A 16,122-nucleotide genomic window follows, 5' to 3' on the forward strand; every position below is an offset into this window, starting at 1 on the left:
GCTAAGGGATGTGCACACAAAACCATGAAACTTATTTGAAAAACCCCCTTCAACATGATGATTACTGTTTGATCTTTGAAGGTAATGTGGTCTTTTGGATTGCAGACAAGTCAGAGGAGTGGAATCCTTAAATGATCAAGACTCATATTCTGTGGAAATCAGAGAATTTGTCTATTTCTGTCAATAGCATATCTATCCTGTTAAAGCTTGGTTTCTTTGCATAGTCCAGTAGTACGTGTTGTTCTGTCTGCAGGGAGTTTTGTTAATATATGGCTCTCCCTTTTGGGTTCTTGGCTTGTGCATGCACAAGGGGTTTTTCTCACTGTGTTGGAAATTTCTCATTGTTTGAATGGTTGATTATTTACTTCAAAAAGAGAAGTCAAATAAAATTAAATATTTTGTAACTGGAAGTGGGGTATAGTTCATTGAGAAACTTTCCTTTGCAGATTGATGAGCACAGGATTTGTGTTTGTGTACGAAAACGACCACTCAATAAAAAAGGTATGATTGTTGAATATTCACTAGTTTATCTGAAAAGCTGCTTCTGATAGTAACATTATATGTGTTAAATTACTCTAGAAGTACTGATCAAAGGGGAAACTCTTATATTAGACAATATGTGTGAAAAACCTATATAATTTATAGACCTGTCATAACCTAGGGAGAGCAGTAGTTTACCTGCCACAATTTTATGTATTAGGAGCTGAGGCACAGGAGGAGTGCAGTTTTTTCCCAGGGTCATTTAGGATGTATTTAGTTGAGCTGGGAATTAATTCTACTGTAATCACTTCAGTATTCTTACATTGTATTAGAGCATTGTTATTTCAGAGTATCCTTGAAGTGATCTCCTTGGCAGAGACTTACACAGTGAAAACTTTCATACATGTTTTTGTACAGATCTTTTTATACTTCTAAGTGCTGTTGGATCAGACTTCAAGGAAGTATCACATGACGTGGTTGGTGCCTAAATATGTCCAAGACATCCTCACAGGACTAGTGAATTTGTATGAAACAGAAGAATTATAAACAGAAGAATTGTATGCCCTGGAGTTGTTGCTCAGGGCTGGCAAAGTTACTCTAGATTACAGTAATTTCACAATTATAAGCCGCACCATTTTGAATAAAATTTTGGTCCGAACTCAAAGTGCGGCTTATAATCAGGTGTGGCTTATATACAGACAAAGAACAAGAAGTTGCTGTTTTAGTTTGGAGGACAGGTGTCTGCTGAGAAAGGCAGGAGCTTCTCTTTGAAATGGAGAATGTAAACCCCCTCCCTCCAAATTATTATAATTTTGAAATCAAGGGGCTTTCAGGCAAAAATATGAGAATTAGGAATAACAGTTCTTTTCTAGGGAAATGAAAATAGAAATACAGTACTACAAAGAAACAAACCCCAAACCCTGACAAAGTCAGAGTACAACCTGACACCCCGTCAGGCAGGGTGTTGGTAGCAGTCCCATTAAATGGTGGCTGCATCCTCCTGCAGTGACAGATGTGATTCAGTTGAAGCAGTGCTCCTGTAGAAGGCACAGTTTTCCTCTAAAGGTCCAGTGGTGATGTGGAGAAATCCGGTTTTCCTCTGGAGTCAGTGGAGAAAGGGCTCCCTTAGTGTCCCAAAACCTCTGTTTTTACCTTGGTAAGAAATGCTGGGCTCTTTTCCCCTGGCTGGAGCAACTTCCAGTGGGATGCAGTAATTTTATCAGTCACACAGTGGGACTCAATGGGCCATTAGCAGAAAATGACTCACTGGAGGAAGGATGGATTGTGGAAAGATAAAGAGCAATGCCCCACCTGGTTTCAATGGATGGGCCATTAGCAGAATATCTCCCAGGGAGATAAGGATCACTGCCCCCACCTGGTCTCAACAGATGGTGATAGAATAGATACCTTTTATCACACTCTGCATTGTAATTTGTGGCTTATAATCAGGTGCGGCTTATATACGGACAAAGAATGAAAAGTTGCTGACACCTGGAAGTGTGGTTTATAATCGGTGTGGCTTATAATCGTGAAATTACTGTATATCAAATGCCACTAAAAAACTGTTAGGCACGAAAAGAACTCCCTAATGACTTTTTATTTTATGTGATGAGTGTTTGAACTGTCTTTTTTCTGCCTGCTCATCAGACTGGAGTGTGTATTAAAAAAAAAAACAAACAACAAAACTAAACAACAAAAAACTGTTCAACAGCTTTCAATTCCAGTTAAATCCAAATCTTCCTAGGAAGTTCTTTTACTTTCAGTGGGAGTTTAGGAACACAAATGCCTACTGGATTGCAGCCTGTCTGAATCCAGTGCTCCAAGATGTTTCTTTCCTTCTCTTTTGCATTCTGTTCAGCTGAAGGACTCAAAAGATGATCCCTCTGATGCTGAAGCAACATGAGATACCATTTATTGTGTCTGTACTGTCAGAAGCACACATTTAGGATTATCTGAAGCATACCCAGAGGAAAATAGGAGAATTTTTTTTCCTTTCCCATACATATGTTTATACCAGCATATAGTTACGTTTTCTCTAATTTTTCCCCTTCATATTGCTACTTCTATTTTTTCTTTTCATTTTTACTTTTACTTTTGGGAAAAATGTCGCTTTCTACCCGTGCTGAAGGTGAGCAAAGTGAAATTGCAGTAAATGAAAGCAATTTGTTTTGGGATAGGAGTTGGGATTCAGAAGTGAGATTCAATTTTGTGAAAGTTGCATATCTTTGGTATTAGTGGTTGGGAGCTATTAAAAATCAGACGTGTTTGTAGAATGATGAATGACTGAGTAAAAATGAGGATGATACTTAAAGCTGTTTCGCATTTTTAAGAACAAACTGTGGTATAAAAGGTGTTAACTAAATAATCTATGCAGGAGATGATAATCTAGTACCCACATCATACAATCTCCTGAGAACACTCGGTTCATGAGAAACAGTATTTCTCATAAAATCATAGAAAAGTGTAAAAGAATTAAAGATGCTAGACTCTAACCCTGTAGTTAGAAAAAAATAAAATTAATTTGTTTTGTCATCTCAAAAATGCAGAATTATCACCAAAAACATTAGATGTTCTCAGAATCAATTGTTCTGTGACTTTGCAAGAAGTAAGTGTTCACAGTGACACTTTGAGATTTTAGTTCAGTGACGTGTATTTATAATTGTATGATGGGTTTCAGAGACATTTTTCCTAATTTTCATCAGCAACGAATGCAGGTTCTCATATCAAACAGCTGGGAGGAAGTAAATGTCTTACTCCAAATAATTTTCAAAGAAAAGTCCTCTTCTGACTGGTTAAACTTAGAAGTTTTTGCTACAATGAATTTTCCAACATACATTTCTTTTTGTCACTGTTCCTTACTTTTTATCTGTGATTGCTGCAGAATAATTGCATTTCATTTTATTGCAGTGCAGTTGAAAAACTGATTGTACTTTGACTGGGATGTATGTTTCCGTTGGCGTGCAATGTTATGCAATGGTAACCATTGTACTGTTTGATCAGGATGTTAACTCATGAAAAGGTTTCTATCTTGTTGTATAAAGTCTCATCAAATTCTTGAACTGCATGCCTTAAGAAATTTTCCATAGAAATCCAAGTAGGACACATTAGTGAATCCTGACTGTACACACAAAGAGTTTTTATTTTTGTGCATATTATGGATCACTGGGTTCTCTGTTTTGCTGACTCATATACCATACATCAATTAGCAGTAAATTGCGTTGCTGTATAATAATTATAATCTAGAATGTCACTGTTGAAGACACAGTGATACGAAGGGTCAAGAAAATCAAGATAGTTTTAAAATGAAATGTATTATGATAAGGGTGCTAATTTTTTTGTTCAAGTTTGACAGTCTAAGCAGTATAGTACTAGCATCTAGTTTCTCCACTGGAGAAGATATTTATAAAAACTCAAAGGATATGGTAGTGAGCTTTAGAAGACTATATAATCGCTGAGGAATAAGACCTCACATCCAAGAGAGGTATTATAGAAGACATAACAATTTGCAACGATAGTGCTGTAATTAATGATCACAGTATTTCTGAACAGTTTTGTACCTCTCTTTAATTTCTAGCAAGTGGTTGGATAGGATGACTAGACTTCCAAAATTAAATCGCTTGCTTAGGAGATTACTGTGTAAGGCATCAGAAGCCCGAATCCATTGCAGTGTTGTTACTTGGAGGAGCTGTGTTATCTGAGATGTTATAAGAGTGTAAACAATGGGAAAATGTAAAAAATAATGATGTGTTGTTAGTTAAATATATATTTCACTTATTTTATAGAAACTTTAATGAAAGACCTTGATGTAATAACAATTCCTAGTAAAGATGTTGTGATGGTACATGAACCAAAACAAAAGGTGGATTTAACAAGGTACCTAGAAAACCAAACTTTTCGTTTTGATTATGCCTTTGATGACACGGCTCCTAATGAAATGGTTTACAGGTATGTGTATATGCTTTTTTTTGGTGAATCTTTTTTCTCATGTCTTTTCCATACTAATAACTGTTACACTTACACTGGTCTTAGACTTTATTCCTAGTCTCCGTGTTACCAGATAGTATATTGCTACCTCCATTCTTTTACCTGTTTACTTTTGTTTTAACTCTGTATCCCTAATTCTTCACTTGTAATGTCATTTCAACTTCTGTTGACCTCAGTCCTATTCCCAGTCCTTCTCCAAGCCTTGCTGCCTTTCAGGCTCTATCTAGTATCGCTTGCCTCCTCAGCTACTGATTACTTAAGCCGCGTAATCAGTTCTCCATTTGCTTCCAGGTTATTGTCTTATTGTTAGTGAGAAACCTGAGTCATGGCTTTTGGTCATCAGGAAACCTGGAGGAAAAGGAGAGCCCTAGGACCAAAGAGCTTGCAGTCTGAAAATAGGATAATTAAGAAAGGGAAACAGATCAGTAGAGGGTGAGAAAAGAGTACAAATAAAGTGACAGAGTGAACATTGCAGTATTGCCGAGATACCTGAGCTAACTTATTTTCTGGAAGCAATTTGGCTGATGTAATGTGGAAGGGTATTGTTACCTTGCTGGAAATGCTAAATCTTTCTAATTTAAAGACAAAAGGCAACAAAGACATGTCCTCTTTTAGGCCCAAGGTAATTGGATCTCCTTTTTGTTCTTTGGTCTTCTGTTTCAGTTCCACTGTTCATATGGAATAATTCTCACAGAACTTTTAAAACCATGTTTAGAAGTAGCTATTTCCCTTGAACGAGTAACTAAATGAAGTGCATATGGTAGTGGGAAGGTTAGACATTGTGACATAATCTTAGTCAGAATCTTAGAATGCATCTAAATACTTTGAAGCTTTTTGCAGGAAATATGGATATTAAAAAGGAATTTGGTGAAGATAATTTTTCTTATGTTTGGGAAGTGCTTCCCATAGTCTTAAAGAGTATTAACAGAGAAATATCTTATTTAGTTTTTATAATCCACAACTAGGAAATGAAATTTAGGATCATGGCCTGATTGATAGTGGATAACAAAAAAATCATAGCAAAAGAATTCTTAAAAGGTTGTGAAAATAAAAACTTCTGTCTTATGCTTGTTATAATTAGAGAAGGGGATGAAAGGAAAATCTTATAAAACTAATACTAACAAAAGAGTTGTAAAGAGCAAAGCTGTGTCCATGGGGATTTCTGTCTTTGCTAGTTGTCTGCTGGTAGCATTTTTCCTTTCCTTGATACTGATGAGCTGTGGGAGAGCCAGCTGGTTGATGGTGCATGAAGTAATTCTCTTGCTTGACAATCCATTCTTCTTGTCTCCCTCCTTCCTTTATTTATCTGTTTGAACGTAGTGTTTAATGTGAGGGATGGTTTTGGTAAGCAATGTTGTGTTTTTGTACTGATTTTTTTCAGAGTTTTTATTCTGTAATACATTAATGGCAATACAGGAATATATTTTAAGATTATTGTATTAATACTGAAACGGTAGATCTCTAGTTTTTCTCCTTCTCCCTCAATTGGCACAATAATGATCATTATTTGAAGGGCAATCTGTTTTAAATTCTTCTGTAATAACAGAAGTAAGAGCAAGATAGGAGTCATCATGTGTTCTTATCAGAACCTGAGGGTCATACTGAGGAAAAAAATATTGTGTCAAGATGTTCCAGTTTTCTCCAGTATGCTAAATTTACTATATATTTATATTGAAAAAATGTTCAGTCCAAGGTAGAAAAGTTCCTACTCTATTATTATTACTACTACAACCATTATTATTACCATTATTAGTACTGTTATTATTTTGCTTAACATGTATTTTAAGTATTTGTTAATCCACCAACCACAACACAGAGTAGCAAATCTTTGTTAAAATTAAAAAACACTCACTGGTTGGGATATGCCTTATGAGTTTTAAAGGGAGAACCAGTTTACATTTCTGAAAGACTAAGATTGCAAATAAAAGTTCTAGTAAAAGCAAAGTAAAAGCAAAGTTGGACTTTAACACAGTATCGTTTGGAGTTGTGTAATCCTTTAAGAAAACGTTTTAAGATATGTTTGTATTGTGTCTTACTTTAAATTAGATGCATTTAAGTACCTTTTTAATAAATAAACAAAATAAACAGTTTCAAATTCAGTCAAACAGAAGTAATGGAGTGTGCTTCTGAAGTTGATAGATTTCATGAATTTTTCAATTTTTATGCATAGAAAGAACACACATCAAAATGTGGGAGTATCCTCTTGAGAAGACAGAAGGTACATACTTAGAAGAGGCAAAGAAAGAAAGACTAAGGCTGTTCAAGAATCATCTGGTGTATTCTTGATGAAAATTCATTAGATACATTAGATATCTTCATTAGATTCAGCTAGATATAGGTTCTTTACATAACCCTGGGTTGCTGAAGAGTGGCTCAGTCTTACTATTTTTGTAAGTGATTTTGTGTCTGAAAGCAAAAGGAAAGAAGGTTGTAGCATCTCAGTATTTCTGTAATTAATTTTTTCCTTTATTGGTCACATAGGTTATTTATGTGTAAACAACTGGAAAAAGTTTAGAAAGTTTTGCAGAGAGAATCATCTCCATATGTAACTCTCCATTAGTTTACCCTTTCCTTTTGGAGTTTACAATGAAATAATGGTGATAAGCAACTGAAGTAGGAACAATAGCTCTGTGTTTCTCAAAAAAAAAGAAGAAATCATGCTTCAGATAATACTGATACAGCAAATAGTACTTCAGGGATTAGATTTTTTTTTCATTCTTAAGAACTTGGGTAGCCATTATCTTGAACCTTTTCTAAATATATGCATGTTCTCAAAAATTGAGATGTGCAATGTTATTTTGGCCTCTTGTCTTTCAAATTTAATCTTGGAAGTTTATTTGGGGAGTTAAAAACTACAGCAGAATTTTAGTACTGACAAAACTCCTATCTGCTACACTATCCTACTTCAGCATCTTCTTATTCTGGCATCTTGAGGGAGCTCCAGACTCTGTTTACTAAGCTGTTGGATATTGGATCATTAAAACAAGGAAATTATTGTTTCAGGGCTTAAAGGAGGGTAATATTGTTGTAAAACAAGTGAGAGAGACCTTGTAGCTTGTGATGGTTTGGAAAATTTTAGTACCTTACAGCTGGTAGTCGCCTTACTTCTGAAATTGATGTATAAATGTCCTTTAATCAAAAGGACATTTTTGTCACTTCTGGCTTTAACATTTTAATTTTCCTTGTAGTAGTGGCATCTTAAAGTACTTCAGTTTTTTAAGTATAGGTTTTTTGCATTTAAGGTTTACAGCTCGACCATTAGTGGAGACTATATTTGAAAGGGGAATGGCCACTTGTTTTGCGTATGGACAAACAGGCAGTGGGAAAACCCATGTAAGTAGTTCTTCTCTAAGTCAACAATACTATTTTTTTACGTGACACACTTAGATGAGTTCTAATAAATAAGGAATATGTAAACTACAGTTCTGTGATTTTTGTGGTGCTTTTCTTTTTTTCTTAGCTATTTTTTTTCTTTTTTGTAATTTAGACTATGGGTGGTGACTTTTCGGGAAAGAACCAAGATTGTTCTAAAGGCATATATGCACTTGCAGGTGAGACTACTTTTATCAGTTGACTTTGGGCAGATCAGTTGAGATCAATAAATTTTCTACTTTTTGTCATACAAGTATAACAGTTTACAGACATTGCATTGCAGTGGAACTTTGGTAACATCAAAAGATGTCCCTAGTGTGTATCCTTTACACACTAATGTAAATATAGACTACTTAACAAAAATGCAATAACAGATTATTTAGGATTACCATTTTGGTGTCTTCTGCTTCTTCCAGTGTAATGTGGCAGTTTAGATTGCATTGTTTCAGGCTTAGTTGACTGACCATATCTGTCATTCTTACAAAATATGAGGTGCTGTAAAATAGACTGTTACACGTGAATGACTGAATCTTCACTAAATGAAAACACACAATGAGATTTTCTTTTGTTTTGGAAATGTATTCACAGCTCGAGATGTCTTTTTAATGCTAAAGAAGCCAAACTATAAGAAGTTAGAACTTCAAGTATATGCAACATTTTTTGAGATCTACAGTGGTAAGGTAAGTACCTGGTCTTTTTCTGAGAAAGAAGGAGTTTCTCATACACAAAATTTTGAGCTTGTCACATAAAATATTTTTTCCTCTTTGCATTAAAAGCTGTATTTCAAAGAATTCTTTGCATTTCCATTCCAATCATGTATTACCATGGAATGTTTTGCATTATTTGAAATGGAATTCGAAATAGGAATTTTTATTTTAAAGCTGCTCTTTTGACTGTTCTGTTTCCTCCTTTCCTAAGGTTTTTGACTTGTTGAACAGGAAGACAAAATTAAGAGTGTTAGAAGATGGTAAACAACAAGTCCAGGTGGTGGGATTACAGGAGCGGGAAGTCAAATGTGTTGAGGATGTTCTTAAGCTTATTGAAGTAGGCAACAGCTGCAGGTATCTTCCATAGCTTACACCACTTTTTCATTGTATGTTTAAAAATCAGAACAACATTTTTGGGATTATCTTTGTAGTAATGCCTTTTAATATGCAAGGAATTTTTTGATGATGTTTTCTGCAAGTAAGGAATCTACCTACATTTTAAATAGAGATGTTCAGAGTTTCTCTGTCTCCTAGAGAGAAATAACTGCTTTTTCAAGAGGATGTGAATTGCATGCATTATGTAAGCGGCTTACTGACTTAAATTCACATAATTTAAAAACTGAAATGCTGCCAGATTCTTCATCTCTAAAAGACCTTGATGCATACTGGCAGAGGTTAAGCACAATTTTTAAAGCTTTTTTATTTAAGACTTCAGCTTAATTGTTTTTAAAATTAGCCTTGAGCATGGACTGCTGCATCAGATAAAAATGTCATCAGCGCTTTTGCATGAGCTCTCTGATAATCTGAAATGTGTGAAGATCTGATTTTAAAAGAGAGGCAAAATATTCCTAATCTTCTCTTTCCATTCAAAGAGATGGAAAAAGAGGCGTAATTGTACTATGTATATCCGGTAATTAGTGTTCTATTTCTAGTGTCCAAAACAGTGTTATCTTACATGCTATCTACATGTAAGGAAATACAGGAATCTGCCCTGAAAACCTATCGTCATGAGGTTAGTGTTTAACATGTATGGTTCTCCACCAGTTGATATCTTTCTCTGCTTTTCTCCTGTTTAAAGGACTTCTGGCCAAACATCTGCAAATGCACACTCATCTCGAAGCCATGCAGTGTTTCAGATTATTCTCAGAAGGAAAGGGAAATTGCATGGTAAATTTTCTCTGATTGATTTGGCTGGCAATGAAAGAGGAGCAGATACTTCGAGTGCAGATAGGCAAACGCGACTGGAAGGTGCAGAAATTAACAAGAGCCTTTTAGCACTCAAGGTAACTGATATGTTTCTATTGCCTTGGAGTAGGTGGAAGCCCTACATATAATAGCAGTGACAAGTAAAGCTAGTGTTTTTGCGGGCTTTGATTGTCTGCTTTGTCTGTTGATATGACAGGTAAAACAATGAGTTGATTTTTCCTCTAAACCCTCAAGGGAGCACTTAGTAAGTTCCAAGTAGAAACAATGCAGAAACATTGTGCTATCAACTTACATGTAGTTTTTGTAAGATAAAATAAAAACACCAAAACAAAACCCCCAAACAAACATGAAAGCATCCCAAAGAAACAAGTTCACAAAAAGTCCCCAGTGGTTGAATTTGCAGGCGTTTCCTGATACATATCTAAAATAGGAAGAAAAAATACTTACTTTGGTACTGAAGATATGAGATACTAACAGGAAGTATTCTTACTGATCTCACTATTTATTTCTTCTTTTAAATAAAAGCTAAGCCTACACTGACAACATATTTACTGCTGTTAATATATTGATTAAAGCAAAACAATAGCATGTCCAGAAAAAAATAGCAAATAGTTAAAATAAACCGTGAAAGGTGAAATCCATTTTTGTCAGCTCCTCTTCATAGCAAATTCTCTGATACAATCACTTTACAGATTCTCATATGTCCAATCCAGGACATATAAACAGAGCTAAGAAATGCTACTTAAATATTCATCTGCCTTTTTTTTTGTTTGATGTTTTATAGTGATTCAAAGAGGTTCAGTCTAAATAGAGGAAATATTTTTTTTACTTCGAACTGGAGAAACAGTAGTTTTGAATGTCTTAGAATTTATCTCTGGTTTTGCTTAGGTTAACTACTCTCAGCACCCACACTGGTTTTATGTAAAAAAACTGTGTAGTTACTTCTTCATGCCCGGTATAAACTTGGGAGACGACTGGCATCTGACTAAACAGATCTCACAACACACCATAAAATTGTGATGTACAATATATCATTACAAAATTCTATAGCATGTTGAAAAATTGGAAGCAGCAGTTCCAAAACTTTGGCCTATTCTGATTTAACATCAAAGTAAGCAATGCAGGAAGCGTTGGGTTGATGTTACTACTCATTTCCAAATGTACGGTAAATTCACGAATACAAGCTGCACGGACTATAAGCCACGTCGCTGGGTGTTGGCAAACATTTCGTTCTTTGTCCATAAATAAGCCGCACCCAATTATAAGCCGCTCTGTTGTTCGCAGCGAGGACCCGCGTGCAACAAAATTGTCAAATAGTAACAGAATCGCGGCAAGGCGGGGTTTACTGGCTCAGCTTGGGCTGTGCAGGCTCGGCCCACTCGGGCCTGCCGACGGGGCCAGGTGGCCCAGCTCGGCGTTGCCGCTTGGCGGGGCCGCTCAGGGCCGGCCGCCGCCGCTGGGCTCGCTCACCCCAGCCCGGCGCTGCCCCGCGGTGGCAGGGGGGCATGGAGCCCGCTGGCACCTGCGGCAGTGGTGGGAGGAGGGGATGGAGCCCCCCAACTCCCGCGGTGGCGGGTGGGGACAGGAGCCTGCTGGCACCCATGGCGGCGGCGGCAGGAGGGGACAGGAGCCCTCTACCTCCCCCCGAGCCGCGGGGCTGACAGGAGAGAGCCCCCTGCCTTCCCCTGAGCCGCGGGGATGGCAGGAGAGAGCCCCCCGCCTTCCCCTGAGCCGCGGGGATGGCAGGAGAGAGCCCCCTGCGTCCCTCCCGAGCCGTGGGGATGGCAGCACGGAGCCCCAGGCTGCGGGAGAGGAAGGAAGGAGGGAGCTCCCCTGTCTCCCTGCCCCTCCTGTGCTGCCAGCAGGCATCCCCCGCTCCACCCGCTGCGCAACCGAGTAACCAATGTGTAACAATCACATAAACCTGGGTTTTACTGGCCAGTGCTCGGCTCAGCACCTGGGTTTGCACTCCTGGGGTTGGAAATGTCAGAAAATTATTCACATATTAGCCGCTCCTGAGTATTAGCTGCATTTCCGGTGTGGGAGCAAAATTTTAGTCAAAATGGTGTGGCTTGTATTCGTGAAATTACTGTAATTGAATAAAGCTATTTGGTTTTGGGGGTTTGGCTTGAGGGGTTTTTTTTCAGTTTATTTAATACTGGATATTACTCATACAACATATTTGGTTAATTTTTATGCAACTTGTTTTCTTAATTATAGCAAAAGGTTCTGCTGATGCTGTACTAGTGATTTTCATCCAAATTATATGGGGAAGGGGAAATAAAAAGAAGTTCAGGCCTTGCAGAGGTCTAAAAGGTGGTACAAAAAGAAGTTTCTCAGTGACCTGTTTGCTAATTTTCATCTATCCCAAGAATACTCCACAGCCTTTTCCGTTTGTATTCAGGAACCATGAAGTTATTTTCAAGTCCCGATTAAACTAGTACATTCTGACGAAGTGGTCTTTATTGCAAATCCAAGATTTGCTCTTGCCATCTGGATATAAGTTCTGTCTTAACCCATTCAGGATTCTGGCACAGGAAGTTACTTCTGTAATGTCTCAACATGGAAGTCGTGTTGACATTTTGTTACCTGGTTTTCAGAGATGTAATGAAAACCAAATGTAGTTTAAAACTCCGTTACAAATTTAGAAGCTGGTGGTGTCATTCGATAATCTTTTACTAATAAGGAGATAATCTGATTCTAATTTTTCAGGAGTAAGTAAGTTAAAAATCATTATAGTAAATTAAAATATCAATAAAAACTTGCTGATTGCCACATCAGTAATTCAATATGGGATACTTTAAAAGTGCACCAAGGAAACCTGTCATCTGAAGAGGCAAAGGCAGAGTCTGGAATTAATAGTCAAAATATTATGACAACAATTAAAAATTTAAAAAAAAATTCATAAGAATAACTTACTAGACAATATTAGATCACTGAGTGAACAGAAGTGATGGTTAGATAATGGTATTTTGGTGCCACTGTTGTACTTAGTTGCTGCTTTAACTTCTGCAATGATTTTGTAATACTTAGATCTACACAGTATTGCTCACTGGAACCTAGTCTGTTGCAAATATTCGTGTAGCCCCTTGCCTCTGGGAATGGAGGAAGAGATCCTATCCCTGTTTCGTCACATGAAGAGTATTTTAAAGCAGGGAGTGACCTAATATTTTCAAGTGTCTTCCAATGTTAAGTAGAGAGCTTGCTTCCAGTAGAGAGCTATGCCTACTTGGCTTGTGACCTGTGGAAGCTTTCAGAAAGTTTGTTTTCTTCAAAGGTGTGAAGAAAGACAGCAGTAAAATAAGAATCAAAGCCACTGCTTTTAACTGGTACAGTTAACCCATGTCCCTGCCCATACTGCTGCTGCTGGCAGAGATTATAGCTCGCTCAGCCTTTTGTAGCTGATAATGAGGAATAATTGTTAGCCTGAACATTTCACATCAACACTGCTGACATTGAGACTGTTTTTAGGTTTCTAATCCTTTTAAAATTTTTTCTTCTCTACTGAGCTAATGAGAAGTAGAAACCTAATGCTTATTAAACCCAAGATTTAATAGTAAATTTTAATTTTATTTTTAGCGGAATACATGAAGTATAAGGCATGCATTTTCTGATTCTGAATTGCATTTTATTATGTTTATTTAACCCATGATAAAGAATCTCTTTGTTCTTTCAGGAGTGCATTAGAGCCTTAGGCCGAAATAAACCTCATACACCCTTCAGAGCAAGTAAACTTACTCAGGTGCTAAGAGATTCATTCATTGGAGAAAACTCACGTACCTGCATGGTAAGTTGATTTGGTTAACTGTTCTAACAATTACAAAGAGAAAAGACTCTGCAAATTTAGGCTTTTATGTTTAAAATTGGTTGCTTGCTACTGATAGTGTGTTGGACTTGAATTTATTCATTAATTGACATTATATGTGGAGAAGGATTTCAAAAGAAACATTTCTCAATGGTTTAGATTGAATATTAGGAGAAATTTCTTCACTGAAGGGGTTGTCAAACATTGGAACTGGCTGCTCAGGGAAGTGGTCTGGTCACAATCTTTAGAGATCTTTAAAAGATGTGTAGATACGGTAGTTAGGGACATGGTGGTGGGCTTGGCTGGGTTAATGGTTGGACTAAATTAGTTTAGAGGTCTTTTCCAACTCAAGTGGTTGTATGGTTCTGTGATTTTAAATAATTTTTTCCCTTCTCACTTTTTTTATTGACCTTTCTTATTGCTTGTTCTAGTTTTCTAGCTAGTCTGGCAGCTAGAAACACTTCTAGCTTGAGAAGCTGGTTTGTTTGTTTGTTTATTTGTTTTTAGCAGTGTCTTAATGATAAAAGAGTCTTGTTTGTTTTGCAGTATTCTGGGAAATAGGGTGTAGACTGGAAATACAGTGATGAGTTATGATTTTTAAATGACAAAGATTAAACTAAAAGTTGGTATCAAGGTCATCAGAATATGCTTCAGGCTGTTGAGTGGGAAGCTGAGTGGGAATACATGGGATGAATAGGTGTTGTAAATACATAAAGTATATATAAGTATATACACATATATAAAATAGGACATAAATCAAAATTATTGTAAATACTATAAATTATTAACTATTACAAATGTGTAAATATCTATAGATATATAAATATATAAATAATTGCTGAATAGCTGTAAATGTGCATTTCCGCCAGTCTAAAAACCAGAATTCTTCTGACATATGAGCATATGAGTGAAAGGACAGATAAAAGTCCTTGTGTCCAGTTGTTTTATTTGCGCATCCTTAACATTTCTCTTTGTGAGAATGTGAACTCTCTGCAGTGCATACTGATAACTAGGCTTGTTTGGGTTGGTTAATTTTCACGGGCTTCTTTGAATTAATTAGTCTAGAGGCCAGAGAAGTCTGCAGACCACCATGTGAAAACTGTAGTCTTAGGACAGCTTAGTTTTCCCTTTAGTTGTTAGGTATGGTTTTAATTTGAAAATGATGGTTAAATAGCGTTTTTATTAACCTTACTTACCTTCAAATTAGTTTTCTAATGAGACAACAGGATAGTTTTCTTTTCCTCTGAGACATACCTGATCAAGCTGAAGATGTCCCTGCTCACTGCATGGAGGTTGAACTAAATGACCTTTAGAGGTCTCTTCCAATTCAAATCATTGTATGGCTCTGTAACTTCATTAATCTTGTGCAGGATAGCTAGATGGTGCAATTCTAGCAGGTGTATCCTCACTGCTGAAGGAGATTTGAAAAATTTGTCTGTTGGAAGTTACTCTCTGCACATCAAGTAATTAGTGTTCGTGAATATTTCATGGAAGTTTTTAATTAATAAAAATAATTCCCTCTGAAAGCGGAAATATGCTTGAATTAGTTTTTTATTTTCTTATTCATATAACTACAGTCTCTTCACAGTTAAGCTTAAGAAACCTCTTTCAGGATAAGATACTGCTTTCAAATTCATTCTTCTGCTAAATTTCTTAGTAGTAGGACCACTTGTAACATTCTGGTTTTAGTGTTTGTTTACATGAATTTTTGAATTAGAATGTAATCAACAGAGTTTCATCTTCAGATACTGTCTTAACCCCAGCCAGCAACAGGGGTTATCACTGAGGACTTTTGCAACAAGACAGATTTGATCCACTGTTCAAATGGAGCAAATGTGCTGTTTGAATAAGACATTTTGCAGCTATGTGGTACTTTTCAATATGGAATGCATATAAAATGACGTAGTAAAATATTGTAATTTTTAACTTACTAAAGGATTCTTCAAGTAATAAAATACCTGCTATGTGTTTTCTACTTGCTTTCTGATATACGAATCTGTACCGAAGATACTTGAGTAGAACTCATTGGGTAGTTTCTACACTTCATTTTTGTGTGACTTTCATTGTTTATGGATATGTTGCATTTGAAAAAGTTACACCTTTAGGGATGGAGTATTCTCTCTGTATATAACATTAAACTATGATTTCGAATATTTTTGTTTTTCAAATTTCAGAAAAATATTTTGAAAATAACTTAATGACGTGGACAGTTATGACTAGGATTTGCTTTCTTCAGAAGAAATCCAGAGATTTACAGTCAGCACAATTTTTATTTTTTAAATTGTATCAGTCATTGCAGTTTTACTGTTCTTGCCTTTAAATAGTTTGAGAAACCATTTACAGTTTTTGAAGAGTTGCATTGTAGGGTAATGAATCGTCATTTGAAAGTTGCAGTGTTACTACATAGAATAGTCTCATTTTTTAACCAATGGTACTTCTTCACATGTTGCATCCTTTGTGTGATGCAGTCATAGCTGAAGTGGTCAAACCCCTCAGTCCTCCAGGGTGGGAGTAGGATCCTGCAGACTTCCGTGTCCCAACAGGGCCATTGATCTCACTGTGATGGCT

At 36.6% G+C, this 16,122-nt stretch overlaps 1 protein-coding gene across 8 annotated transcripts in view; it reads left to right on the forward strand.

The window, feature by feature from the left end:
• KIF2A (kinesin family member 2A) overlaps nt 1-16,122 on the forward strand; it is a 53,805-nt gene that overhangs the window by 26,856 nt on the left and 10,827 nt on the right. For all 8 annotated transcript variants that reach the window (XM_033086150.2, XM_033086146.2, XM_033086148.2 and 5 more), the window contains 8 exons: nt 447-501; nt 4,263-4,425; nt 7,707-7,797; nt 7,952-8,015; nt 8,425-8,516; nt 8,755-8,897; nt 9,622-9,826; nt 13,426-13,536. In XM_033086150.2, coding sequence (XP_032942041.1) covers nt 447-501; nt 4,263-4,425; nt 7,707-7,797; nt 7,952-8,015; nt 8,425-8,516; nt 8,755-8,897; nt 9,622-9,826; nt 13,426-13,536 — 924 coding nt within the window. The remainder of the gene's footprint in view (nt 1-446; nt 502-4,262; nt 4,426-7,706; nt 7,798-7,951; nt 8,016-8,424; nt 8,517-8,754; nt 8,898-9,621; nt 9,827-13,425; nt 13,537-16,122) is intronic.

The sequence above is a fragment of the Catharus ustulatus genome, chromosome Z (assembly GCF_009819885.2).
Source record: "Catharus ustulatus isolate bCatUst1 chromosome Z, bCatUst1.pri.v2, whole genome shotgun sequence".
In the NCBI taxonomy this organism is placed as follows: Eukaryota; Metazoa; Chordata; class Aves; order Passeriformes; family Turdidae; genus Catharus; species Catharus ustulatus.